Consider the following 21,942-nt stretch of genomic DNA (forward strand, 5'->3'; position numbering starts at 1 on the left):
TTTCGAATGTATACTTACTTGTGTAGCAATCGAAGCTCGAAAAGCAACATTGCCGGCTCGGTTCAGAATCATTTGGGATGGATTTTTGCACTATTTTTTTAAAATTAAAATTCCAATAGAAACAAAAAAAAACTTGGAACAAAAAAAATGATGAAAACAAAAAAAAACGAGAGAATGCTCAAAATGTGTGGCAGAGAAATAAAAAAAAAATCGAACAGATCGTGATCGAGAGAATATGCTATCGAACCACCAAAATGATGATGATGATGATGCAAACTGAACTGAAAAAACACGAATATCGAATCTTTTTATATCATAAAAAAAAGTAAAAATAACAAAAAAAAAAATGTTGTTTTTCAATTTTTTCACTGGCTCAAAAAGCAAACATTTTAGCAAATTAATAATGTGAAAAAGAATGTACTATTTTTACATTTAACGCACGCGTGCATTTTTCTCATATATACACTAAAAAGCTATAGCTCATCAAACAACTAAAAAAAAAAAAATGCCTCGTCTGGCGTGTATAAAAAGAGAAATATATTACAAAGGTCAACCACGACAGCCGCCACCATATGATTCAGATGATCGATATATAATTCATACAATCAATCTAATTTATTTGTTGTTGTCGATTGATTGATTGATTGATTGATTTGAATGTGAAATATAAATATTGCATACATACCAATTTTTAGTCCGATATATATTAGTTCAGAGTATCTGGTTTTTTTTTAGCTATATTTGGATAATATTTTTGAAAATCGAACCAACCAGTTTTATCCGAATCTTATGATGTTTATTGGCAATTTTTTTTTTTTGACTTCTTCAGAAACTTGTCATTATGACTTTTCATATGATTTGAAATTCTTCCGCAGATGACAAACAATGAAAACAATTTTTTATGAAATGAAAATTCTGGTGTGTGTAAAGTTCATGCAGATGATATTTACGGATGTGTGTAAATTTTAGGACAAATGATATACATTATCTATGAACAAAGTCGAATCAAACACACATGCATGCATTCAATTGTTATTCGAATTTTTTTTTTCATTTAAATAAACAAAAAAAAAATATTGGAAAAACCATTTACGAAATCTTTTATTGTCAGACAAATGGTATGGAAATTATTATCGCGACAACAATCATGGATAACTATGATAAATTTATTCAAAATTTCATCTATCCGACTGCATTATGATCATCGAATTTTATCCGGTATTCAGCCGACCGGTTCAATTCATTTGGGTAATTATTTTGGTGCCATAAAACAATGGATCGATCTACAACAACCACAACCATTACCTTCTTTGATTGTACAAGAAAAACAAACGAATGATGATAGTAATGAATATAAGCCAAAATATTTACCGCCAATATTTCAAATTGTCGATCTACATTCTTTGACAATGTCAAATGATCCGGATAAATTGCGACATAACATATTTGAAATTACGGCCGTACTTATTGGATGCGGTATTGATCCAAATTGTTGTTTAATCTTCAAACAATCTTCTATTCCTTATCATGGATATCTATGTTGGATTCTTACAACGTTGACTACATTGCCACAATTACATCGTTTTCCACAATTCAAAGTTAGTATTTAATTTTAGGATTTCAATTCAATAATTATTTTAATATTATTTAGGAAAAAAGTGCCAGCTTCAAAGATCCACCAACTGGCCTGTTTCTTTATCCAGTGTTACAAACGGCCGACATTCTTTTGTATAAAGGGACACATATACCAGTCGGTGATGATCAATTGGCTCATATCAATCTAACAAAACATATAAGCGCCAAATTCAATAATACGTTCAAACGAAAAGTTTTCCCTATTCCAGTGGAACTCATATCAAAAAGTGGTGCTGGACGTATCAAAAGTTTAAGAGCACCTGAACAAAAAATGTCCAAATCTGAGTTGGATACTAAATCTCGTATTGATCTAACTGATACATCGGACGATATTGTTAGAAAAATCCGTAAATCTGTCACAGATATGAAATCCGAAGTAACATATGATCCTGAAAATAGACCCGGTGTCTCTAATCTTGTACAGATTTATTCTTTAATTAGTGATATGAACATTGAACAAGTATGTCAACATTTCGATGGAAAATCAACATTTGAATTTAAAATTGAACTTGGTGATCGATTAGCCGAATACCTAAGGCCAATACGAACACGAATTATGGATTATAGAAACAATCGTGATCATCTAGAAATGGTGCTCAAAGATGGCAGCTCAAAAGCTATTGAAATAGCTGAAAAAACTATTGACGAAGTGAAACAAATTATCGGATTATAGATTTTTCTTCATCATAAGAAGAAAAAACTGATTGATATTTTCATCATCATTTTTTTTAATGTACGAGGAAAACTGTCGTTAATCTAATCCATTGTTTTTTTATTATTATTCGAGATTATGCACCAAAAACGTGGCATTATCTTTGAAAAAAAAGGATATCCACCATTCAACCTTTTTATATATATATGTTCATATATTCAAATTATTTGCCATGTATGTTTTTTTGATAAAACAAAACAAAAAAAAATTCCAAACAAAAAGGAAATGACATTGATCTGAAATAGCATTGGCCACCATTTAGAAAGTGCATACACATTTTTTATAAAATTGAAAAATAGCTACCTTATGATTATAATAATGTTGGCTGGTTGATGTGTGTTTGTGTTTGTGCTATACTTGATACACACATATTACAATACAATTACATTCAAACGAAATACGTTTTCATTTCTTGATTTACATGAATTCAAAAGAGAAAGAAACAAAAAAAAAATTTTTTTTGTTTTTGTTTTCCAATTTACAAATCGAATGTTTTTTCCTTAATCAAAAAAAAAAAAAAAACATTCGAACCTGATGATGATGATGATGATGATGATGTGATCACCATCAGGTTGTGCGTGTGAGCATAATTTTATTGACGGTGACGACAAAATGGTTTTGTGAAAAAAAAAGAGAGAGAGACAACAAAAAAAAAACTCATCATTTTTTTCCACAAACACACACACACATATTCAACATACGTATATATTCGGTCATATTGAATGAATGAAACAAAAACCAGTCTTGATGTGTTGATGTGATTATTATTCATCCGATGAACGTCATCATCATTACAAAAAAAAAAAAAAAAATTCAATCATTCCATCCATCGTTATTTAACTGTGTGTATTTTGTTTCGTTGTACTCGATATAAAGTTTTTATTTTTATTTCCAATTTGTTTTTTTTTTGTATATACCATCCACTTCAAGAATATATACATTCAATCATTATCATCATCATCATTATCAACAATCATGGCATCATTCTATGAAATGATTGGTTCAATTTCATTACTTATCATCATTTTATGGTTATTGTTCAAAATAATCAAAGGTATTTGGACATGTTGTCTTGGATCGGCATTTGGTTTTGGTGTTAAATGGTGTCCAGGGCCATCAACATGGGCTGTGATTACCGGCGCAACTGATGGTATTGGATTGGCATATGCAAAAGAATTTGCTCGTATGGGTTATTCTGTATGTTTGATTAGCCGTAATAAAGAAAAATTGGATCGTACAAAAGAAGAGATTAAAAGTGAATCGCCTAAATGTTCAGAAATTCGAACCATTGCCGTTGATTTTGTTCGTACGGATATTTATGATGAAATTGAAAAACAAATCAATGAATTGGATGATATTCATATTCTGGTCAATAATGTCGGTATTTCATATGAATATCCAGAATATTTTAACAAAATACCTGAAGCAAAAAAATTAATGAATTCAATTGTCAATTGTAATATAATGTCCGTTATGCGTATGGTGGAATTAGTATTGCCAAAAATGGAACGCCGTGGTCGTGGTGTTGTTATCAATCTTTCATCATATTCCGCTTCATATCCGATGCCATTGTTGTCGATTTATAATGCATCGAAAATTTTTGTCGATTTTCTTTCACGTGCATTACAATTCGAATACGCTGACAAAGGTATCACCATTCAAAGTGTATTACCAGCATATGTATCAACAAAAATGAGTAAAATTCGACGAACATCATTAATGGTACCAAGTCCAAAAACATATGTACAACATGCCCTAAAAACGGTTGGCATTGAATCACGTACATACGGTTATTGGGCTCATAAATTGCAAGGTTTCGCACAGGATTGTATTATTGCCAATATTTTGGGTGAAAATTTCAATTCAAAATTGGCATTCGATTCATTGAAAGATGTACGACGAAGATATTATAAAAAACAAGGAACCAAAATGGAATGAAAAAAAAAAACAAATTTGATTTACCATTATATCTGGGAATAATTGTAAACACTATATATTTTTATTTTTTTTTTATTTAAAAAAAATGAGCATGAATTTAACACGATGATGAGTAAAGAAAAATTTGATTTGAATAAAAAGTATAAATAGCCAATATTGTTTACGAATGTTTCGATTACATTTGTTGTTGTTTTGTTTCTCATTTAGCCGAAGCTTCTTTACGCGTTGCATCCTGTAACAATGTTACATCAACATCATCGGATGGTAGCTGAACATAACGTACTACTGATCCACGTATGAAACAATTCTTCACCGATATCATGTATGGATATTTTTGACTATCCAATACGGTTATATCAGTCAATTTGAAATTAAGATATTGATCAACCGAATGTAATGTACCAGCGATGGCCAAATCATTTTTAAGTTCAACGACAACATCTTTACCAACTAATGTTTTGAAGAATGAAAAGAATAACATCGTTATTTGGAGGAAAATTTCACGATTTCAATCAATCAAATTATTATTATCGATTTTGGAAATTTAATTTTGACACAAATTCGTTACATGTGTTATGTTCCAATATACACAGCTGAAATTTTATCATGAGGAATTTTTTATCCAAAAGTAACGCCATCTATTTACATTTAGTCATCCAAAAATTATATAAATTTTTTTATTTTACAAAATTCATCATTTCAACGGAATACATCTTTATTTCGCCAAAAATTCATATCGTTAAAATCGATTTCACCATCATCAGCATCTTGGTTATCAGAATTGTCATCATTATCATTCATTTCCATGTTTTCATCATGTTTTTTATGAATCACTTCGATTTTCTTTTGAATTTCATCAACTTTGGCCCAATTTTCAATTTGTTCATCAATTTCTGTTAGTGCTTTTTCTTTTTCCAAATCTTCATATTCTTCGTCCATCAGATTCTGTGAAACCAAAGATTGTTCGGCAATTTCTTTACGAAATAATTCAAATTGATTATCCAACGTTTCATCCAATGGTGTTTTTCGAACTTTACGTTCAATTTGTGGATCATCAAAAAATCCTTTCGGTATCTGTGATGATAATAATTCATTGGTTTGTTTTTCTACAGGTTTTTCGTTGCCATTGTCGAAAAAATCTACTGGCAACGATGAATCCAATGTAACGACGTTTGAAGCTGCTTGAATTGATTTATTATCGCCGATATCTTCTTCTTTATTTTCAGATGATTTTCTTATTTTATTTGCTACAATAGTTTCCATTTTTTCATCAACATTTAGAGATCTTTTTAGTGGACCACTCGATGATGGTAATGATTCTTTTGTCGTCAAAGATTTTGATTTTTGTTTCAATTCTTCCACTTTCTAATGGGGTGAGGAGAAAAAAAATCATCAAATAAAATAAATTCCATGATAACATTATTTTGCAAACCTTTTTATGTGATTTTCCAATCAAATGAGTAGACCACAAAAGTTCATTATTAATAATCTGATTACAAATACGACACCAAAGTTGTCCACGTTCATCATATCTGGCCAATGGTGAATCAATTCTGGTACATTTTTTACTCTGTATTGTTTTTTCACGCATCAATTGTCGTAATTCTTGTTGTGATAATTTCATTTTCGATGATGATGTAGCCATTTTGTTTGATGAAATAAAAATAAAATTTAAATTCAAATTCAAATTGAAATCAAACAAAACAAAAACACATGGATTACATCATCTATGAGCATATTCAAAAAAAAAAAAAAAATTGAGCACACACAATTATAATGGAGCGAGATAGAGATGGATGGATTGTCTCAGAACACCATGGTATTGGTGAGTGCTATATATATATTATATATGAATCCAGAAAACTAAATACACACAACAGACAGACAGACCGATAGATGGACAGACAGACAGACATACATACAAACAAACAAAAACAACTTATTGGAATTGATGGATATCTATTTGTTTTCTGATTTTTACCACAACAAATAAAACAATTTCCCAACAACAAAAAATAAAATAAAACGACGACTCAATTTTATTATCCACATTATGAAATATAAAAAATGAATTTCAAAAATTCGAAAATCAAAAAAAAAAACACACACAGTGATGGATGATGAATTTTTTGGCCATAAATCATCATGAATGATCGGATAATCGATTTGGCCATCAATTGATCAATTGATTTCCTATATATATATCCGTCATCATCAACAACATTATTGGAAATTGATTTTTGTCTACCTCTTTTTCTTTTATCTCTGGTTATCTTATTTATTTGTAGTGCTGGTTTTGTCAAATTATGATAATAATCAATGCACACCTGTACCAATTTGTGGTTGTTGCTGTTGTTGTTGTTGTTGTGTGTGTGTGTTTGTGCAAACAACAACAAAAAGCTTATTGAAAAAGCTAAATAAGTGAAATCAAATCTATCCAAATTCGACTGCCTTTTTCTCATCACCACCACCACCACCACCATCAATCATTATTGTTGTTCAATGGAATCAAATATAATAGATCGTGAAACAATGAGTCGAGAATCATTGGATGAGAATATTCCAACATCCACATCTAATCATCATCATCATCATCATCAGACACGACCATCATCAAGTACAAGTATTGTATCATCATCATCATTTGGTGGTTGTGGTCCACAATCTTTAACATCATCATCAACAACAACAACAACGACAACATGTTATTATAATAATTCTTTAGCCATAAGACAAGAAATACAACGTTTCGAAAGTGTTCATCCATCCATTTATGCTATTTATGATCTTCTTGAATTAATTGGCGGTGCTGATGGTCAACTAATTGCACAACGTGTTCGTGATCATGTTGTTTGTATTGAAGGTATGTTATGTATGAATGAATAATGATCCATAAATTAATCTATTTTAATGAATGAATCTTTTGATTTATTTCCGGTGAAAAAAAGAGAGAGAAGGTTGTAAATTATGATCTTGACATTTATTATATGAAATTTAATTTATGTGTGAATCTGATGGTAACCAGATGTCAACCAAAAAAGAAAGAAATTAATAATTAGCAAGGTTAATTTGTTTGTTTGTCGTCGTCGTCGTTGTTGTTATTTTAATGATATGCACGCAATGTGGCAGGTGACATTTTCATCATTTACATTTAAAAAAAAAAATTTACAATTCATTCATTCATTTGAACAAATTGATTGTCTTTTCACTTTCTCAGTGTAAGTCTGTGTGATTCGATCGAAGCCATTTTGATAATTTATATAATGATGATGACCAGCAAGCTTTCTCTTCATAAAAACGCGCACACACACACACGTGTTTTGGTACGAATTTGATAACGAACTTAATTTTTTTTACACCACCACCTCCTCCCATTATATCCACTGATGTTTCTGGTCCATTTGGTATCTACGTTTTTTTTTGTTCTGATATAAACAACCAGGAATTATTATTATATTTTATAATAATCATAATTACACACACACACACATCTGTCTGATATCTGTTTTTTTTTATATCACCACAGTGTGTGTGTGTGTGTGTGATATATCAATGATTATCGTTAGTCAATTGATGATAAATTACTAATGACTACTACTACTACCTAACTATAGTTCTTACAGTTGGTTGAAATATGGAATTCATTGATGCGTAAATTTCATCAAACATCATATATATGGTAATTCGATCCAAATGAAAAAGAAAAAAAAATTCAAAGGCAAAAAAAAAAACAAACGACTAATTTTCTCTCTGATGATCGATTATTATCTCACAGTCGTTTTTTTTTGTTTTTGTTTCATTTTCATTCGAAAATGAATGTGAACCAACGCACACACACACACACACGTCAACTGATCGATTTTTTTTTTGGAAATGTCTATCGCGTGCCAAATATTTTTTCTTCTTCATTGGGCATTTATTTTTTTTTCTGGGTAACTCGTTTCCTTTTGTTTTTTCATCTCACTGCTATGCTAAAATGATGAAATTCATTCAATTGTGTTGACTGAGATGAATAAGATGAAACGCGCTCTGATTGTACCAAACCCATGGTTCCATTTGGACCGTGGGTCTTCTACTCTACTATACTATAGTCTGTCTGTATTGCTGCCAATAAATGATAGCAGCGTATATTTTTTTTTGGAACATATGAATGAAAAAAAATCAACGTGTTTAACATGCTTTTTTTTTCTTTCAATGATCTTTCGGTCTTCCTAGTTTGTTTGTTTGTGTGTGTGTGTGTGTGTTAGTTGGTCGCACAATGACGTTTTTTAATTTCTATTAATAATGATGATGATGATGATGTATCAGATCAGATGAAATTTTGAACATTGAACACATCTTCCTTGAATGATTTTTCATATATCAAATTTATATCAATATATATCATTTTCATCAAGATATAAATTCCCCAAAATCTATTATTTATTATCATTATCAATCAAATTACGACAAGTAAACAGGCATGGAATTGAATTTGATTGATTGATTGTTTTATGTATCTTTTTTTGTTGTTGTTGTTGTCGCTGGTGGTGTCAGATTTCCAAAAAAAAAAAAAAAAAAATTTTTTTTCATTTCAATATTGAACACCCAAGTAACAAGCGTGAAAAAAAATCTTAATTTTTTTTTTGTTTGTTTGAAATTTGAATCAAATATTCGTTTTTGGTTTTCCAATGTGATGATTTTTGCTTTTTGTCGTCATCAAATGATGTGTTTTTTTTTTGATGATGATGTGTTGATCAACATCACCATTTTTTCGAGCTAAAACTAACCAATCGATTTTTAATCGTTTGAATTGACTTTTGCCACCACCACCACCACCACCATCATTTACAAATGCCACTTTCATCACCGTTCGCATTCAATCGACGTTCATTTCGTTTGTCAAGACGTTCGAAAAAATGGAAACTTTCACAATTTCAACAACAACAACAACAACAATATCATAATTATGGTTGGTATTTTTGTGAATATTTCCGATGATCATACATGTGAATTTTGTCATTTTTTTTGTCCTTTGAAATGGTCTATGTTCATTAGTCAATTTGTTTCATGTTTCATTGTGATGAAAATTTTTAAAACCAAAAAAAAAAATCTCTTCAAACAATTTAGGCAAACGAATTGGCATTGGTTTTGGTTCAATGTTCAGATTGCCATTAATTTCACCGGTTACCACTACGACATCAACGACTAATTTCGATTGCATTCTTTGTACTAAATATGAATATTTTTTTTTTTAGAAAAAATTTTTTTCATTGACACTAATTTTTTTCCCCATTTTTTTTCCACTGCTAAACAGATTCATTTGTCAATAGCCAAGAATGGACATTGAGTCGTTCGGTTCCAGATTTACGTATCGGTGTTGTTGGCACTTATTCTTCTGGAAAATCTGCACTAGTCCATAGATATCTTACTGGATCATATTTACAGGATGAATCGCCTGAAGGTGGACGATTTAAAAAAGAAGTAATTATCGATGGTCAAAGTTATCTACTATTGATACGTGATGAAGGTGGTCCACCTGAAATACAGGTTAGTAAAGTCCAGTCATCGGTTTTTTTTCTTTGATGTTTATTTTAAGCTTCGATCTTGATTTCCATTCATTAAGACTTGATCTTATTTACGATCGGTTTCTCTTATGTTTTTGTCAATTGAATGATGAAGCAAATTTTTCATTTTCTGGTTTTCATTTTCATTCCATTTAGCTAAGCTGCTGGGTCGATGCCGTCATTTTTGTATTTAGCCTAGAGAATGAAAACAGTTTTCAAGCCATAATGAATTATTATACACGAATGTTTCATCTAAGATCAAATAATGATATACCGATTTTATTGGTCGGTACTCAAGATGCCATCAGTGATACGAATCCTAGAGTTGTTGATGAATCCAGAGCAAGAAAATTGGCTCATGAATTGAAACGTTGCGTCTATTATGAAGCATGTGCCACGTATGGTTCAAATGTGGATAAAATATTTCAAAATGGTAGGTTTTTATTCATTTTCAAATTTTGCCATTCAATTGAATTTTTTTTCTGAATTAAAATAGCTTGTCATCGAATCATACAGAATCGAAATTCTGAAAACATTAATAGTCGCCCGACAACACCGGCCACTCAACAGACACCTGTTATAAATACGTTTGGAAATAAAAATTTTTCCACACCACAGCAATCTTCATATCAAAATAAAATACAACCATCCACGCAGACCGGAGCAATATCTCCACCGTTAACATCGGTTAGTTTGAATTTAGTGAATGGAAAATTTCAACCATCTCAATCAGAATCAACATCAGCGGAAACGAATAATAATGACAGTAATCTTGATCATATTAAATCATCGATTGCATCGTCAAGTGTATTGCATAATCTTGTGATGAAAAAACCGGCCATCATTGGTGAGAAACCAAAGTTGACTGCATTGTACAATAGTAGTCATTCGACGACGGCAGAAAAAACAACAAAACCTCAACCAATCGTACCGAAACGCAATATATCGCTTAAATATAATAATAATAACGATAATGAATTCAAGGTACCTGATTCACCAACACCAACTATGCCACCATCACCAGCAACATCGATGCTTGAAGCACCATTTAAAAATCAACAAATGGCCACTCAACAGACACCAAATACAACTCGTAAAAATCGACGAAAATCTAATCTTTTTACGCCGTTGTCGAACAAAACAAAAAATGATGATAAATATAAAAATGGAGAAGTTGGCAGTGGTCGTACTATTCCGGTTGGTTGAAAATAATTTTGGATAATTTGTTTTTGATTTCCTCACATTTTATTTTTAAAGATCAAACAAGGTTATCTCTACAAAAAGAGCAAAAAAACATTAAATAAAGATTGGAAAAAGAAATATGTCACATTGACCACCGATGGCTGTCTAACTTATCATCCAACATTACATGATTATATGGACGATGTTCATGGCAAAAATATCCCCCTTAAACATACAACGGTAAAGATACCTGGACAAAAACCACGATGTGGTGCTCGGCCATCTTCAGCTAATTCACCAGCCGCTTTAAATAATGTCGATTCGAATCAAAGTATGTGATTTTTGTTTTTCTTGATCAGCTGATATTAAAAAACAGTAAATCTTTCAACAGGTTATGGTGAACGTCGAATACCTAGCACTAATCCAAAATATGATCCCGGTAGTGGTAAAAAACGAAGCCGAAAAATAAAAACTCCTGGAACAAAAAATGGTGATATTGGTGATGATAATTCGGATGGCAATGAATTTGTCATTGTATCATTGGACAATAAACAATGGCATTTTAATGCAAACAATAATGATGAACGTGAAGAATGGATAACGGCTATCGAACAACAAATATTGTCTAGTCTACAGAATTCTGAATATGATAAATCTAAATTGCATAATGTAAATAGTGTTGATGATTCAGCTATTCATACGATTCGTACCGTACCTGGTAATAAATATTGTGTTGATTGTGAAGCGCCAAGTAAGTTATCAGCATCATCATTACATAATGATGACAATTTTATTTGAAACAATTTTTTTTTCGATAGATCCAGATTGGGCATCACTAAATCTTGGCTCACTCATTTGTATAGAATGTTCGGGCATACATCGAAATCTTGGCACACATATATCTAAAGTTCGATCACTTGGACTCGATGTTTGGCCGTAAGTTCTTTTGATTTGGATTTCGTTTGGCTTATATTGTTATATTCAATTCATTTTCATTCAATTTTTTTCAGGTCTAGTCACGTCAGTGTTATGTTAGGCTTAGGCAATACAGCCGCAAATGAAATCTGGGAACACCAACTTAATGGTAAAACAAAACCAACACCTACCTCGAGACATGAAGAAAAAGAACGTTTTATTCGAGCCAAATACGAACGGCGTGAATTTTTGGCACCTCTCGAAGATCAGAAAACACCTATTCAAACCCAACTTATCAATAGTGTCATGAAAATGGACATGAAACAATTGGTCCATTTATTGGCACATGCATCTTTTCAGAATGTGAATTTGTCACAAATTCTAACGAAAGATAAGAAAACTTTATTACATTTAGCGGCAAGCCGTGGATGTTTGGAAATAACACAGCTTCTTATTTGGGTAAGTATTTCGAATTCTAATTTTCCAGTATTAATATTAAATCCATGTTTAATCATCCTATTAGAATAATGTCAATGAAAAAGCAATGGACAATGAAAGCAAAACGGCATTGTTTTATGCCAAAATTGCCGGCCATAAAGAAATTGAAGAATTATTAAATCAACAAAATTCCAATTCTAATCAGCCTGATAATAATAATCAACCGACAACATTATCTGGTCAACAAAATGCTATGATGAATAACATTAATCATCAAAATAGTAACAATAATGAAAATATAGCATTGAATTTAAATTATATTGAAAATTTCAACAAACTGCCAGCCAGTATTATTTAAAAATAGCCACATACATACAAAAAAATGGGAACAATTTATTTCATTATTACAGAATCTATAATATGCACAAAATTCAATTTCAATTGACTGGGGCCATGATTAATCAACCAATATTCTGTGATATGGACAGATGTATGATGTTCAAGATTCCATTTTCACAGTTTCATAAATCAATCAACGACGACCACAAATTCAAACGTAATTTTGTAATATATAGTAAATAGATTTCATCACTTTATGTATAAAAAAAAGAAATCATTCATTAACGATCTCATCAATCATCATCATCATATTGGTTATCAGAATATGAGAATAATAAAATTTTTATTGCATTTATCAAAAAATAATAATGAATTTTAAAATTTTTCATATATAAATAATAATCTATATGTACATGTTGCGAAATTATTACCGATTCGATTACATTATTTATCCACATTGCTATCATCATCTTAGATTACAACCTAGATCACGATGTTTTGTAATCTGTACGGACAATTGATTATTGACATCTTTCAATAAAGTTTCAAATCGTTGCAATGCATTGATCTTGTTATTATATTCATCCACTTTTTTCTGCAAACAATGTATACGTTCCAATTTTCGTTGTCGACATTTCGATGCTGCAATTCGATTACGAAGTCGTTTTCTTTCCAATTTAGCTTGTTCCTGATCTTCCATGTTGATTGGTTGAAATCCTTTATTGTTTTTGGCATTATTTTTACCAGCAGTTGATTCAGATTCTGTATGGAGAAATTAGTCCGAATTCTTCATCATCATATATTTAGTATTTACCTTTTTTTATATTTTTAGATTTATGATCACTACCAATATTGGTTGCTGTGGACGTATTAGTTTCGATTTCATTATTTGTTGTAGCGAAATTCATTTGTGCTTGATTTGACCACATTTCTAACATTCTTTGTTTCTCTTCATCATCAGCATTTACATTCCGTGTAAATGTTGGTAACGGTCCGATTGTTGGAATAGTTTTCAAATATTCAGCCATTTGAGGCGTTGACAGGGCTAATTTATCTAAATCTACAATAACAATATGAATAATAAATGAATGAATCATCATGGAACATTGAGACAATTATTTCACTTACCTGGTGTGGTCAATTGACATGCTTTCTGTTTTTTAGATGATCGTGGCTGATTAAAATCTAATGATAGTTTATTTTTTAAACGCCGTATATCTTCATTGCACGACATTTTTAATCAATGTAAATCTAAATTGATTGATGATAACTTCTGAAATAATTGAAAAATTTTGGAAACAATTTAGGATTCAAATATGAAAATATATTATGTATGTTAGTGTGTGTGTGCTTGTATCATTTTAAATGACGATGATGATGATTGAATGCAAACAAGGCAACACCAAATAAAAAGACATAAATAAATCGTTTGTATGTTAATAATTTATTCGGATGACTCATCGTCTAATCAGCTGAAAAATTAATGCCTAGTTTATACACACAGTGTTAAATTAGTTATACTTGCATTGTGTAAAAGCGTTTTTTTTTCTCAAGTCGAATGTTTGAATGTATAAATTTTTAAAAAAAACGTAGCTTGACAAACTGATTGTCTATAAAGAGACATTGAATTTTCAATTTTCAATATTGTCGACAATCAATTTTGAATCAATCGAATTTCATAACCGTAACTAAAATTTTCATCGCTCATAAATTTCTTGATCCTTTCTATTTTATCATTTTTCAGATATGACCAAGAAAAGCCAAATCGATTCGTTGCGGCGCAAGTTACAGAATTTGTTCGCATCGATCGACGCCGGATACGATTTGAATTTCATCCGCAACTACGAAGAATATGTCGACAAACTTGTCAAATTTGTGGAGATGTATGGATCTTACTCAACGGAATGCGACAAGTTCAACGCCGTACAAAAAAGGTGAAAGCTTTGATCAACTCACCAGAAATTTCGTCACTGATCAAAGAACCGTTGAGATCCAAATTTGATCGTGCGAATGAATTTGCTGTGGGTTTTTCAGAGGTAAATGCTTCAAATTTCGATTATATGTCGCCAATTATAATTTTTCTTACTTAGTCAAAACTGAAAAGAAAATTGGACAAGAATAATGGCATTGTGAGATCATTGCATGCCCTCAACAGTGGCGAAATTTCTTCGGCAAATTGCTGCAGCAATGAATTTCGCAGTCACACATCATTATATCGACATATCGTTGCTGTTCATCCGAATTTCTATGTCGACGACAGTATTACTCAGGATGAATCATCCGATTTATCACAGAGCCATGAAAAGTAAAATTTTTTTTTAATAAAATTGTTCATAATTATCAATGTATGGATTAAGTTTTTGTTTTTGTTTTTCTTGACAATAAAAAAAATTGTGCATACAACACATAATCAATCTAGAGTAAAAATGGAACAATCGCTTTACGACGTCGTGGATAGTTTGGAAATTCTTTTTTATAATTACGATGTTTGCCTAATGCCCAGATGGCCATTTGATAGAAACCAGCGACGGTAAACATTGCGGCCGGAAGACATTGTGTCATAATGGAAAATGATGCCCATGCATACCATTCATAAGCATAATTTGGACAAGATACATAATTGAATAGAAATGTGAACGGATTCTTTGTAGGCAATGGAATTTTACGTTCAGTTGTACCGGGTGGTCGTAAATCACGAAGAGCACAATGTATAGAATAATTGCCATATTCGCTTAGCTGGAAAAACAATTGTGATTAGATTGATGATTAATAATAATCAAATTAAAATTCAATTCAATAAATAAATAAATTTACCAGAAACAAAATCAAACCAGTATACACTTGAATTGTACCAAATGATGGTTCAGTATACAATGGATGATTGACGTAATAACCAATAAAAAATGCAAAACCCCAATAGTAAGAACAATTTTTGAATAAATTCATAATCGGCATGGTTGAATGAGAGAATCGATGTACAAATATTGTCTCCAATAAACGTTTAACATAATGCAATGTCCAACAGAATGCAGCGATTCTAAACAATTACAACGCATTTACAAATAAATTATCTTGTTATTATTTGATCGATTATTTACTTACTTAACAACATAACTCATAGGTAAATCAGCATTATGACCATAAATCAAATATGGCCGAAAAAATGGAATCATATAACAGACCAATGGTCCAGCATATTCAGCCAAGAATACTGTTTTCCAACCAATTTGTGGTCCCAAATCTTTTAAATAAAGAACACGGCCACGATTCAAACTTAATGAATCAAGTGTAGCTTTATCATCCAAAGATTTTCCCTCTACACATGAAAAAGATTTAGTAGTAGTAAATACGGACAAACAAACAAACAAACAAAAACAGATAAAAACTCACTTGAATCCAATCGAAGTGATTGACGTTCCGGATACAATGATCGTTCTAAGCAAAAAAAAAATTGAAAAAAATGATCAATGACAAAACAAATAAATTATCTTCATTTTTCTTACTTTCACGATAGATTAATGATTTAATCTCTTTAATGGTTGCCGTAGCTTTTACATCTTTTAATGTCAATATTTTTGTTTCAGAACCAGGTTTAAGTATATCGATCTCCATTATTCTTTTTTTTTTTTGTCTTAATTCGAATTCAATTTTTTTTTGATCAAAATTCGAATAAATGAAATATAATTGTGGACACACACGCACACAGTGGTGGTTTATATTCAGGGTACACACAAATGAATGGATGTATTACTTGCTATTATGGAAAGGAAAGGAAAAAAACCTGTATGAATTTATCATTGGAATAATATAATGAACACAAATTCACATCAGACTTGGTAAATAAATTTTGAAGAAAAAAAAATTGATGACGACAATGTTCATGTGTGTGTGTGTGTGTGTACGTGTGCCAATCAATATTTTGCCGTTGGCCAACCAAAATATATTGTCGGTCGATATATGAGCATTCAATAATAATAATCATCGACAATAATATAGTGACGAGGAAAAAAAATTAAAAAAAAAACTCAAATTACTGGTATATACGCTAATATTCATGTGTTTGTTATGGCTTCGGTGAGAGTTTTTTTGTTTGTTTGTTTGTTTGTTTGCATTATTAAATGTCGTGTTCAATTGAGTTGAGCAAACTCGTTCGTAATCATACACAATGATGACTATGTATCAGAGACAGACACACACACACAATGGTGTGTATATGCAGAAAATTATATGTCGCCCAATATCGTCCAATTTTATTCGAATCGAATGATGATGATGATGATGATTGACGAATCGGTGAAATGATTATGTATCTTTCTATGTGTGTACCTAATTTTTAGAAACAACAAAAATATCGACTGACAATATTTTTTTCCTCTTTTCTTTACAGTCAAAAAAAAAAAAATTAATAATCTAATCACATCATTGTCAATGTCGTCAATCGAATGATGGATGAACGAATGGTTTCTTTTTGTTTTGAAATGGATGTCAATTGAATTACATTCATTCTGATAAAGATTTCGTTACGGTGACCATAATTAGACTATATCGAATGTTTTTTTGGATTCAACAATGAATTGGGGTTTTCAGAACCATTTTTGGTCAATTTAATGACGATGAATTATTAGAATTGCATAAAATGATTTTTTTTTTTTTTTGGGCATGGCAAGATTTGTTATTGCCTGTTCCATGAATCATTCATTCATTCATTCATTCATCTATCCTCAATAAGTCAATCTAAATTAACTAATTTTGGGAACAGGTGTTACCACATATAACTCAAACTTTTGTTGTTGTTGTTGTTTACTAAACATTTTTATTTTGATGGCCAAAACAATATAATGACACACAAACAGACACAAGTAGAAAGTGGGCGATTATTACATACAAAGAGGATGATACACAAGCAGTCCATTAATTTTTTTTTTGTTCAATAAACATCATCATCATCATCATGTTGTATAATTGTGGTCCTATGAACTTTAATTTTTATTATCATTTGACAGATGATTTTTCATCACATTTTGTCTCTGTCTCTCTCTCTGTGTGTGCATTCACAAAAATTATTTCAGATTATTATACAGTAAACAAAATTGGTCGTTGTTCCAAGATTCATGATTCATTGGATGGATGGAAATGGAATTGAATCTTTGATTTTGCTCGTTAAAAAATTAAAGACGCATGTCTTTAATTTTTGTCACTGTTGTTTTTTGTTTACAAATGAACGTTCGATTTTATTTACACAAGTTTTGTAGCAACTACAGGAGAACTATACTATATTCTACTATTCAACACCAAAAAAAAAACTGGACACCCAATGAACCAAACCTTTTTTAATGGATCAAACAACACCAAGAATCGATTCCATGGGTGTTGAATAATTTTCGGATTCCAATTTCAGAAAAAAACGATATCATCCATTTCTGTATGCAGTTTTGTAAAAAAAAAACTCAACCACACAAAATTGCAGAAATAAACAGAAACAAAAGATGTTTTAATCATCGAGCACCATTTTGTGATTGTATGTGTGTGTGTGTGTGTATGATCGTGGTGGTGGTGGTGGTGGTAGTTTTTTTTTAAAAATTCCTTTCATTTTTATTCATATATGTTTTGTGATTGATGTTCTTCTGGTCGATATTTCGTCATCATCATCATCATCGTTTATAGCAAAAAAAAAAAAAAAAAAATGCGTTGTTGTTAGTAGTCTAGTCACTTTCAACCACAACCACCAACAATTATCTTCTTCACTAAACACTGTTGTTGAATTCTACATCTTCATCAACAATTCCTTTGACTGCTTCTAGTTCTTTTTCTTTTTTTTCATTCAATGTCATCGTCATCAACTTGTGAATATTCTATAAGCCAAACGAGCAGCTATCTTATAACAAATTATGTCGGTTTCAATCTATGGTGTGTTTGTTTATTATTGAAATTCCAATCCATTGTAAAAGATTTTATCAAACCAAACCTCGTGTTCCAACAACAATAACAACAACAACAATTGTTTTATTTGATTATTAGTTCGTGTGTGTTATTCGATTATTAGTTTGTGTGTGTTATTCGATTATTAGTTCGTGTGTGTGTAGGTGTGTAAATCATCCATAATATCCCATTGAATAAAAATGGGTAAAGATTATTATGCCATTCTACAGATCAATCGTGGTGCTACAGATGATGAAATTAAAAAGGCTTATCGTAAATTAGCATTAAAATATCATCCAGATAAGAATAAATCACCGGAAGCTGAAGAAAAATTTAAATTGATTGCTGAAGCATATGAAGTGTTGTCGGATAAAAAGAAACGTGACATTTATGATCAATTCGGTGAAGAAGGTCTTCGTAATGATGGCGGTATGAGTTCAAGCGGTGGTTTCAATTCGAATGGTAATGCAGCCAATAATTTCACCTATACGTTCCATGGTGATCCACGAGCAACATTTGCTCAATTCTTTGGCACAGATAATCCGTTTGATATATTCTTTAATTTTGGTGGTCTTGGTGGAAATAGTCATTCAGGTTCGTATTTTTATTTGTTTGCTTTTTTTTGTGGCTTTTTTCTGGTTGTAAAAAACTGATTGTAATTTATGGCCAAATGTTCCAGTAACCATGAATTCTGATTCAAATTTTTTTCCCATTAACATTAATACGTAGCAAAGAAATTTTTTGCCAATGCATATAGCCAAAGAAATGCAAAACACAGAAGCAAGCAAAAAAAAAAACCTTCGCTATAAATTCAATTCAGTATTGCACTAAATTGATGTCACTTCCATTGATACATGCTTAAAAATATGAATAGGCTAAATATAATCTTTTCTTTTTTTTGTTGTCGAGATTCATCATCATAGATGATGATGATGATGATGATGAGAATTTGAATTCCGGCGCATAAATGCCGTATTTGTTATTCTTGAAAATTTTTGAATTATCAACAGTGACAAACGACAATGTGGCAATATAAGGATTCTCTCTCTCTCTCTCTCTCTCTCTCTCTCTCTCTCTCTCTCTCTCTCTCTCTCTCTCTCTCTCTCTCTCTCTCTCTCTCTCTCTCTCTCTCTCTCTCTCTCTCTCTCTCTCTCTCTCTCTCTCTCCCTCTCTCCCTCCCTTTTTCTTTTCATTTATATACAGCATATGTAATCGAGGTTGTTATTATTAATAAAATCAAAACAAGGAGTGAATATATATAAATGAATGATTGAATAGAGAATTAGATTTTGATTGGCTGGATAACAAAAAAAAACAAATAGAAATTTTATAATAACATTGCACGCCCATTTACGTTCGATGAGTGTTGATTATTATCCGATTAATTGATAAATTTTTTTTTCCTCTGCTTTTATTTTTCGCTTTTAACTAATGCAAATTATGCTATTGATTTATTGAATTCAATTCAAAAGTTCATCACCATCATCATCATCATCCATCTTCATTCATAGGTCCTGGATTTTCATTTTTCAATGGATTCGATGATATGGATGATTCATTCTTTTCATTTGGTGGTGGACCTGGCCGTAGTTCGAATGCATTTCGTTCACAATCATTTACACATGGTTCACCGGGTAATGAAAGAAAACAGCCACGTAAACAGGATCCACCAATCGAACATGATCTTTATTTATCGTTAGAAGAAATATTGAATGGTTGTGTGAAAAAAATGAAAATTAGTCGTAAAATTTTGCAACAGGATGGAAAAACATACAAAAAAGAGGATAAAGTATTAACCATCAATGTGATGCCTGGCTGGAAAGCTGGTACGAAAGTAACATTTCAACGTGAAGGTGATCATTCATCATCATCGATTCCAGCCGATATTGTCTTTATAATTCGAGATAAACCACATCCACATTTTAAACGTGATGGTTCCAATATCATCTATACGGCTAAAGTTTATCTTCGTGATGTAAGTGATTGAATTTTATTTATTTTTTTTTTGTTGTAAATTTTCGTCATTTTTAATATTCTCTACTATTATTACAGGCATTATGTGGATGTAAAATTAAAGTTCCAACACTTTCTGGTAGTACGATACCCATACAGATGAAAGACGTGATTAAACCTACAACACAGAAACGTATTCCTGGTGAAGGTTTACCATTTCAAAAAGATACCAATAAACGTGGTGATTTAATTGTCAATTTCGATATAAAATTTCCTGATCATTTAAATGAACCTACTAGACAGATTCTGTATGATTGTTTACCAGCGAAAAGTTAAAATGACAAAACAAAATTGGCAATGTGGCTTATATTTATATAGAAAAGAAAAGAAATGGCCTTTTTATTTGGAATCATCATTCATCAGCTCTCATCATCATAATCATAATCATAATCGTCATCATCATCATTATTTTGAGCCTTAACCTTACATGCATTTTTTATGTCAACTCTTGTGTATCTCCATTGTCATTTTCAAAAAAAAACAAAACACATGCATCACCATTTCGAATACTAAAAAAAAACACCGTTTATTATTATTCTAATAATCTTTCTTTAATTATCCCCAATAAGTATCTGAAATTGTTTTTTTTTTTGCTGTTGTTGTTGTTGTCGTTGTTGTTGTATCCTTGTTTTGTTATACATTGTGTTGATTTTATATATGTGTGTGTGTCTTGTTTTGGTTATTATCATCATCATCATTACAGCACACAGCAACAACAATAACAAAGAAAGAAACAACAAAAAAAAATAACTTGATTGATAATCATTGATTTGATTTGATGGACTTTGATTATTATTGTGTTTTGGGCCCCGATTTACTAACACACACACACACACATACATGTGCAACAAGTTGCTTGTTATATTGTTTTGTTTTGATGTCCTAAAAGGGCCTGTTATCTGTTTTTGTTGTTGTTGATGGATGTACCTGGATTATTGTCTAATTGGTCAAAAAAAAAAATAAAACGATTTTTTTTTTGTTTTTGTTTTTTTGTTGTTGTTGCGAATGATTAGTGTTGTTGGGAATTTTCCTTTTGATGAAATGGAATAGCTGATTTGTGACTATCGCATTTTACTCTACTATACTGCTGTTTGTTTTGCATCAGATTTGTCAATCAAACACTTGAAATCTGATCATTATAAATCAATCTAATTTTCGATCAAAATTTTACCATAATGAATACAGGATATCTGTATATTCCTCAATCATTGTTTTTTTTTTGTTTCATTTGGCACCAATTGATTCACTCAATGTGTGTGTGTATTGTGTAGAATCATGCAAAATGGAATAATCCCATTTCTTATA

General features: G+C 31.0%; 8 protein-coding genes across 13 annotated transcripts; 4 read left to right on the forward strand and 4 right to left on the reverse strand.

Annotated features, from left to right (window-relative positions):
* Positions 1-18: 18 nt before the first annotated feature.
* On the reverse strand, positions 19-4,770 carry LOC124496076 (U6 snRNA-associated Sm-like protein LSm2). Its single transcript, XM_075733578.1, has 3 exons — positions 2,651-4,770; positions 686-988; positions 19-304 (listed from the first exon to the last, which is right to left on the reverse strand). The coding sequence occupies exon 1, from the start codon at positions 4,764-4,766 to the stop codon at positions 4,485-4,487; it is 282 nt and encodes a 93-aa protein (XP_075589693.1). The 5' UTR covers positions 4,767-4,770; the 3' UTR covers positions 19-304; positions 686-988; positions 2,651-4,484.
* TrpRS-m (Tryptophanyl-tRNA synthetase, mitochondrial) lies at positions 986-2,589 on the forward strand. The gene is made up of 2 exons (XM_047059537.2): positions 986-1,598; positions 1,652-2,589. The coding sequence occupies exons 1-2, from the start codon at positions 1,116-1,118 to the stop codon at positions 2,306-2,308; spliced, it is 1,140 nt and encodes a 379-aa protein (XP_046915493.2). The 5' UTR covers positions 986-1,115; the 3' UTR covers positions 2,309-2,589.
* On the forward strand, positions 3,323-4,439 carry LOC124496072 (very-long-chain 3-oxoacyl-CoA reductase-B). The gene has a single exon (XM_047059540.2). The coding sequence runs from the start codon at positions 3,323-3,325 to the stop codon at positions 4,283-4,285; it is 963 nt and encodes a 320-aa protein (XP_046915496.1). The 3' UTR covers positions 4,286-4,439.
* A 41-nt stretch (positions 4,771-4,811) lies between the features above and the next one.
* LOC124496073 (zinc finger protein 830) lies at positions 4,812-6,460 on the reverse strand. Of its 2 annotated transcripts, XM_075733577.1 has the most exons (3): positions 6,393-6,460; positions 5,718-5,890; positions 4,812-5,650 (listed from the first exon to the last, which is right to left on the reverse strand). In XM_075733577.1, the coding sequence occupies exons 2-3, from the start codon at positions 5,874-5,876 to the stop codon at positions 4,985-4,987; spliced, it is 825 nt and encodes a 274-aa protein (XP_075589692.1). In that variant the 5' UTR covers positions 5,877-5,890; positions 6,393-6,460; the 3' UTR covers positions 4,812-4,984. The 2 variants fall into 2 exon arrangements, with proteins under 2 accessions (XP_075589692.1, XP_046915497.2); XM_047059541.2 differs by lacking the exon at positions 6,393-6,460 and having other exon boundaries at positions 5,718-6,088.
* Positions 6,208-13,068, forward strand: CenG1A (Centaurin gamma 1A). Of its 2 annotated transcripts, none has more exons than XM_047059148.2 (9): positions 6,208-7,148; positions 9,582-9,814; positions 9,988-10,264; positions 10,328-11,028; positions 11,089-11,344; positions 11,405-11,764; positions 11,832-11,949; positions 12,024-12,387; positions 12,452-13,068. In XM_047059148.2, exons 1-9 carry the CDS (start codon positions 6,788-6,790, stop codon positions 12,722-12,724), a joined length of 2,943 nt encoding a protein of 980 aa, XP_046915104.1. In that variant the 5' UTR covers positions 6,208-6,787; the 3' UTR covers positions 12,725-13,068. The 2 variants fall into 2 exon arrangements, with proteins under 2 accessions (XP_046915104.1, XP_046915106.1); XM_047059150.2 differs by lacking the exon at positions 6,208-7,148 and adding an exon at positions 7,373-9,236.
* Positions 13,029-14,143, reverse strand: LOC124495728 (uncharacterized). The gene is made up of 3 exons (XM_047059159.2): positions 13,834-14,143; positions 13,520-13,765; positions 13,029-13,467 (listed from the first exon to the last, which is right to left on the reverse strand). Exons 1-3 carry the CDS (start codon positions 13,937-13,939, stop codon positions 13,172-13,174), a joined length of 648 nt encoding a protein of 215 aa, XP_046915115.1. The 5' UTR covers positions 13,940-14,143; the 3' UTR covers positions 13,029-13,171.
* An 861-nt stretch (positions 14,144-15,004) lies between these two features.
* On the reverse strand, positions 15,005-18,186 carry Sc2 (trans-2,3-enoyl-CoA reductase Sc2). Of its 3 annotated transcripts, none has more exons than XM_075733574.1 (6): positions 18,031-18,186; positions 16,209-16,459; positions 16,096-16,140; positions 15,808-16,021; positions 15,520-15,742; positions 15,005-15,441 (listed from the first exon to the last, which is right to left on the reverse strand). In XM_075733574.1, exons 2-6 carry the CDS (start codon positions 16,315-16,317, stop codon positions 15,121-15,123), a joined length of 912 nt encoding a protein of 303 aa, XP_075589689.1. In that variant the 5' UTR covers positions 16,318-16,459; positions 18,031-18,186; the 3' UTR covers positions 15,005-15,120. The 3 variants fall into 3 exon arrangements, with proteins under 3 accessions (XP_075589689.1, XP_075589690.1, XP_075589691.1); XM_075733575.1 differs by lacking the exon at positions 18,031-18,186 and adding an exon at positions 16,868-17,006; XM_075733576.1 differs by lacking the exon at positions 18,031-18,186 and adding an exon at positions 16,532-16,831.
* On the forward strand, positions 18,038-21,621 carry LOC124495725 (dnaJ homolog subfamily B member 4). Of its 2 annotated transcripts, none has more exons than XM_047059155.2 (3): positions 18,038-19,218; positions 20,097-20,599; positions 20,677-21,621. In XM_047059155.2, exons 1-3 carry the CDS (start codon positions 18,825-18,827, stop codon positions 20,911-20,913), a joined length of 1,134 nt encoding a protein of 377 aa, XP_046915111.2. In that variant the 5' UTR covers positions 18,038-18,824; the 3' UTR covers positions 20,914-21,621. The 2 variants fall into 2 exon arrangements, with proteins under 2 accessions (XP_046915111.2, XP_046915113.2); XM_047059157.2 differs by having other exon boundaries at positions 18,294-19,218; positions 20,136-20,599.
* The last annotated feature ends 321 nt before the right edge of the window (positions 21,622-21,942 follow it).

This window comes from Dermatophagoides farinae, chromosome 8 (assembly GCF_024713945.1).
Source record: "Dermatophagoides farinae isolate YC_2012a chromosome 8, ASM2471394v1, whole genome shotgun sequence".
Taxonomy (NCBI): domain Eukaryota; kingdom Metazoa; phylum Arthropoda; class Arachnida; order Sarcoptiformes; family Pyroglyphidae; genus Dermatophagoides; species Dermatophagoides farinae.

Coding starts and splice junctions, on each gene's coding strand:
- LOC124496076 (XM_075733578.1), bottom strand. CDS start 4,766: ATGTTATTCTTTTCATTCTTCAAAACATTAGTTGGTAAAGATGTTGTC.
- CenG1A (XM_047059148.2), top strand. CDS start 6,788: ATGGAATCAAATATAATAGATCGTGAAACAATGAGTCGAGAATCATTG. Junction 10,265..10,327: donor GGATAAAATATTTCAAAATG/GTAGGTTTTTAT, acceptor GAATTAAAATAG/CTTGTCATCGAATCATACAG. Junction 11,029..11,088: donor GCAGTGGTCGTACTATTCCG/GTTGGTTGAAAA, acceptor TTATTTTTAAAG/ATCAAACAAGGTTATCTCTA.
- LOC124496072 (XM_047059540.2), top strand. CDS start 3,323: ATGGCATCATTCTATGAAATGATTGGTTCAATTTCATTACTTATCATC.
- Sc2 (XM_075733574.1), bottom strand. CDS start 16,317: ATGGAGATCGATATACTTAAACCTGGTTCTGAAACAAAAATATTGACA. Junction 16,141..16,208: donor ATCATTAATCTATCGTGAAA/GTAAGAAAAATG, acceptor TTTTTTGCTTAG/AACGATCATTGTATCCGGAA. Junction 16,022..16,095: donor ATCACTTCGATTGGATTCAA/GTGAGTTTTTAT, acceptor TTTCATGTGTAG/AGGGAAAATCTTTGGATGAT.
- LOC124495725 (XM_047059155.2), top strand. CDS start 18,825: ATGGGTAAAGATTATTATGCCATTCTACAGATCAATCGTGGTGCTACA. Junction 19,219..20,096: donor TGGTGGAAATAGTCATTCAG/GTTCGTATTTTT, acceptor TCAATTCAAAAG/TTCATCACCATCATCATCAT. Junction 20,600..20,676: donor CTAAAGTTTATCTTCGTGAT/GTAAGTGATTGA, acceptor CTATTATTACAG/GCATTATGTGGATGTAAAAT.
- TrpRS-m (XM_047059537.2), top strand. CDS start 1,116: ATGGTATGGAAATTATTATCGCGACAACAATCATGGATAACTATGATA. Junction 1,599..1,651: donor ATCGTTTTCCACAATTCAAA/GTTAGTATTTAA, acceptor AATATTATTTAG/GAAAAAAGTGCCAGCTTCAA.
- LOC124496073 (XM_047059541.2), bottom strand. CDS start 5,930: ATGGCTACATCATCATCGAAAATGAAATTATCACAACAAGAATTACGA. Junction 5,651..5,717: donor TTGGAAAATCACATAAAAAG/GTTTGCAAAATA, acceptor TCACCCCATTAG/AAAGTGGAAGAATTGAAACA.
- LOC124495728 (XM_047059159.2), bottom strand. CDS start 13,939: ATGTCGTGCAATGAAGATATACGGCGTTTAAAAAATAAACTATCATTA. Junction 13,766..13,833: donor ATGTCAATTGACCACACCAG/GTAAGTGAAATA, acceptor TTGTTATTGTAG/ATTTAGATAAATTAGCCCTG. Junction 13,468..13,519: donor ATCTAAAAATATAAAAAAAG/GTAAATACTAAA, acceptor TTCTCCATACAG/AATCTGAATCAACTGCTGGT.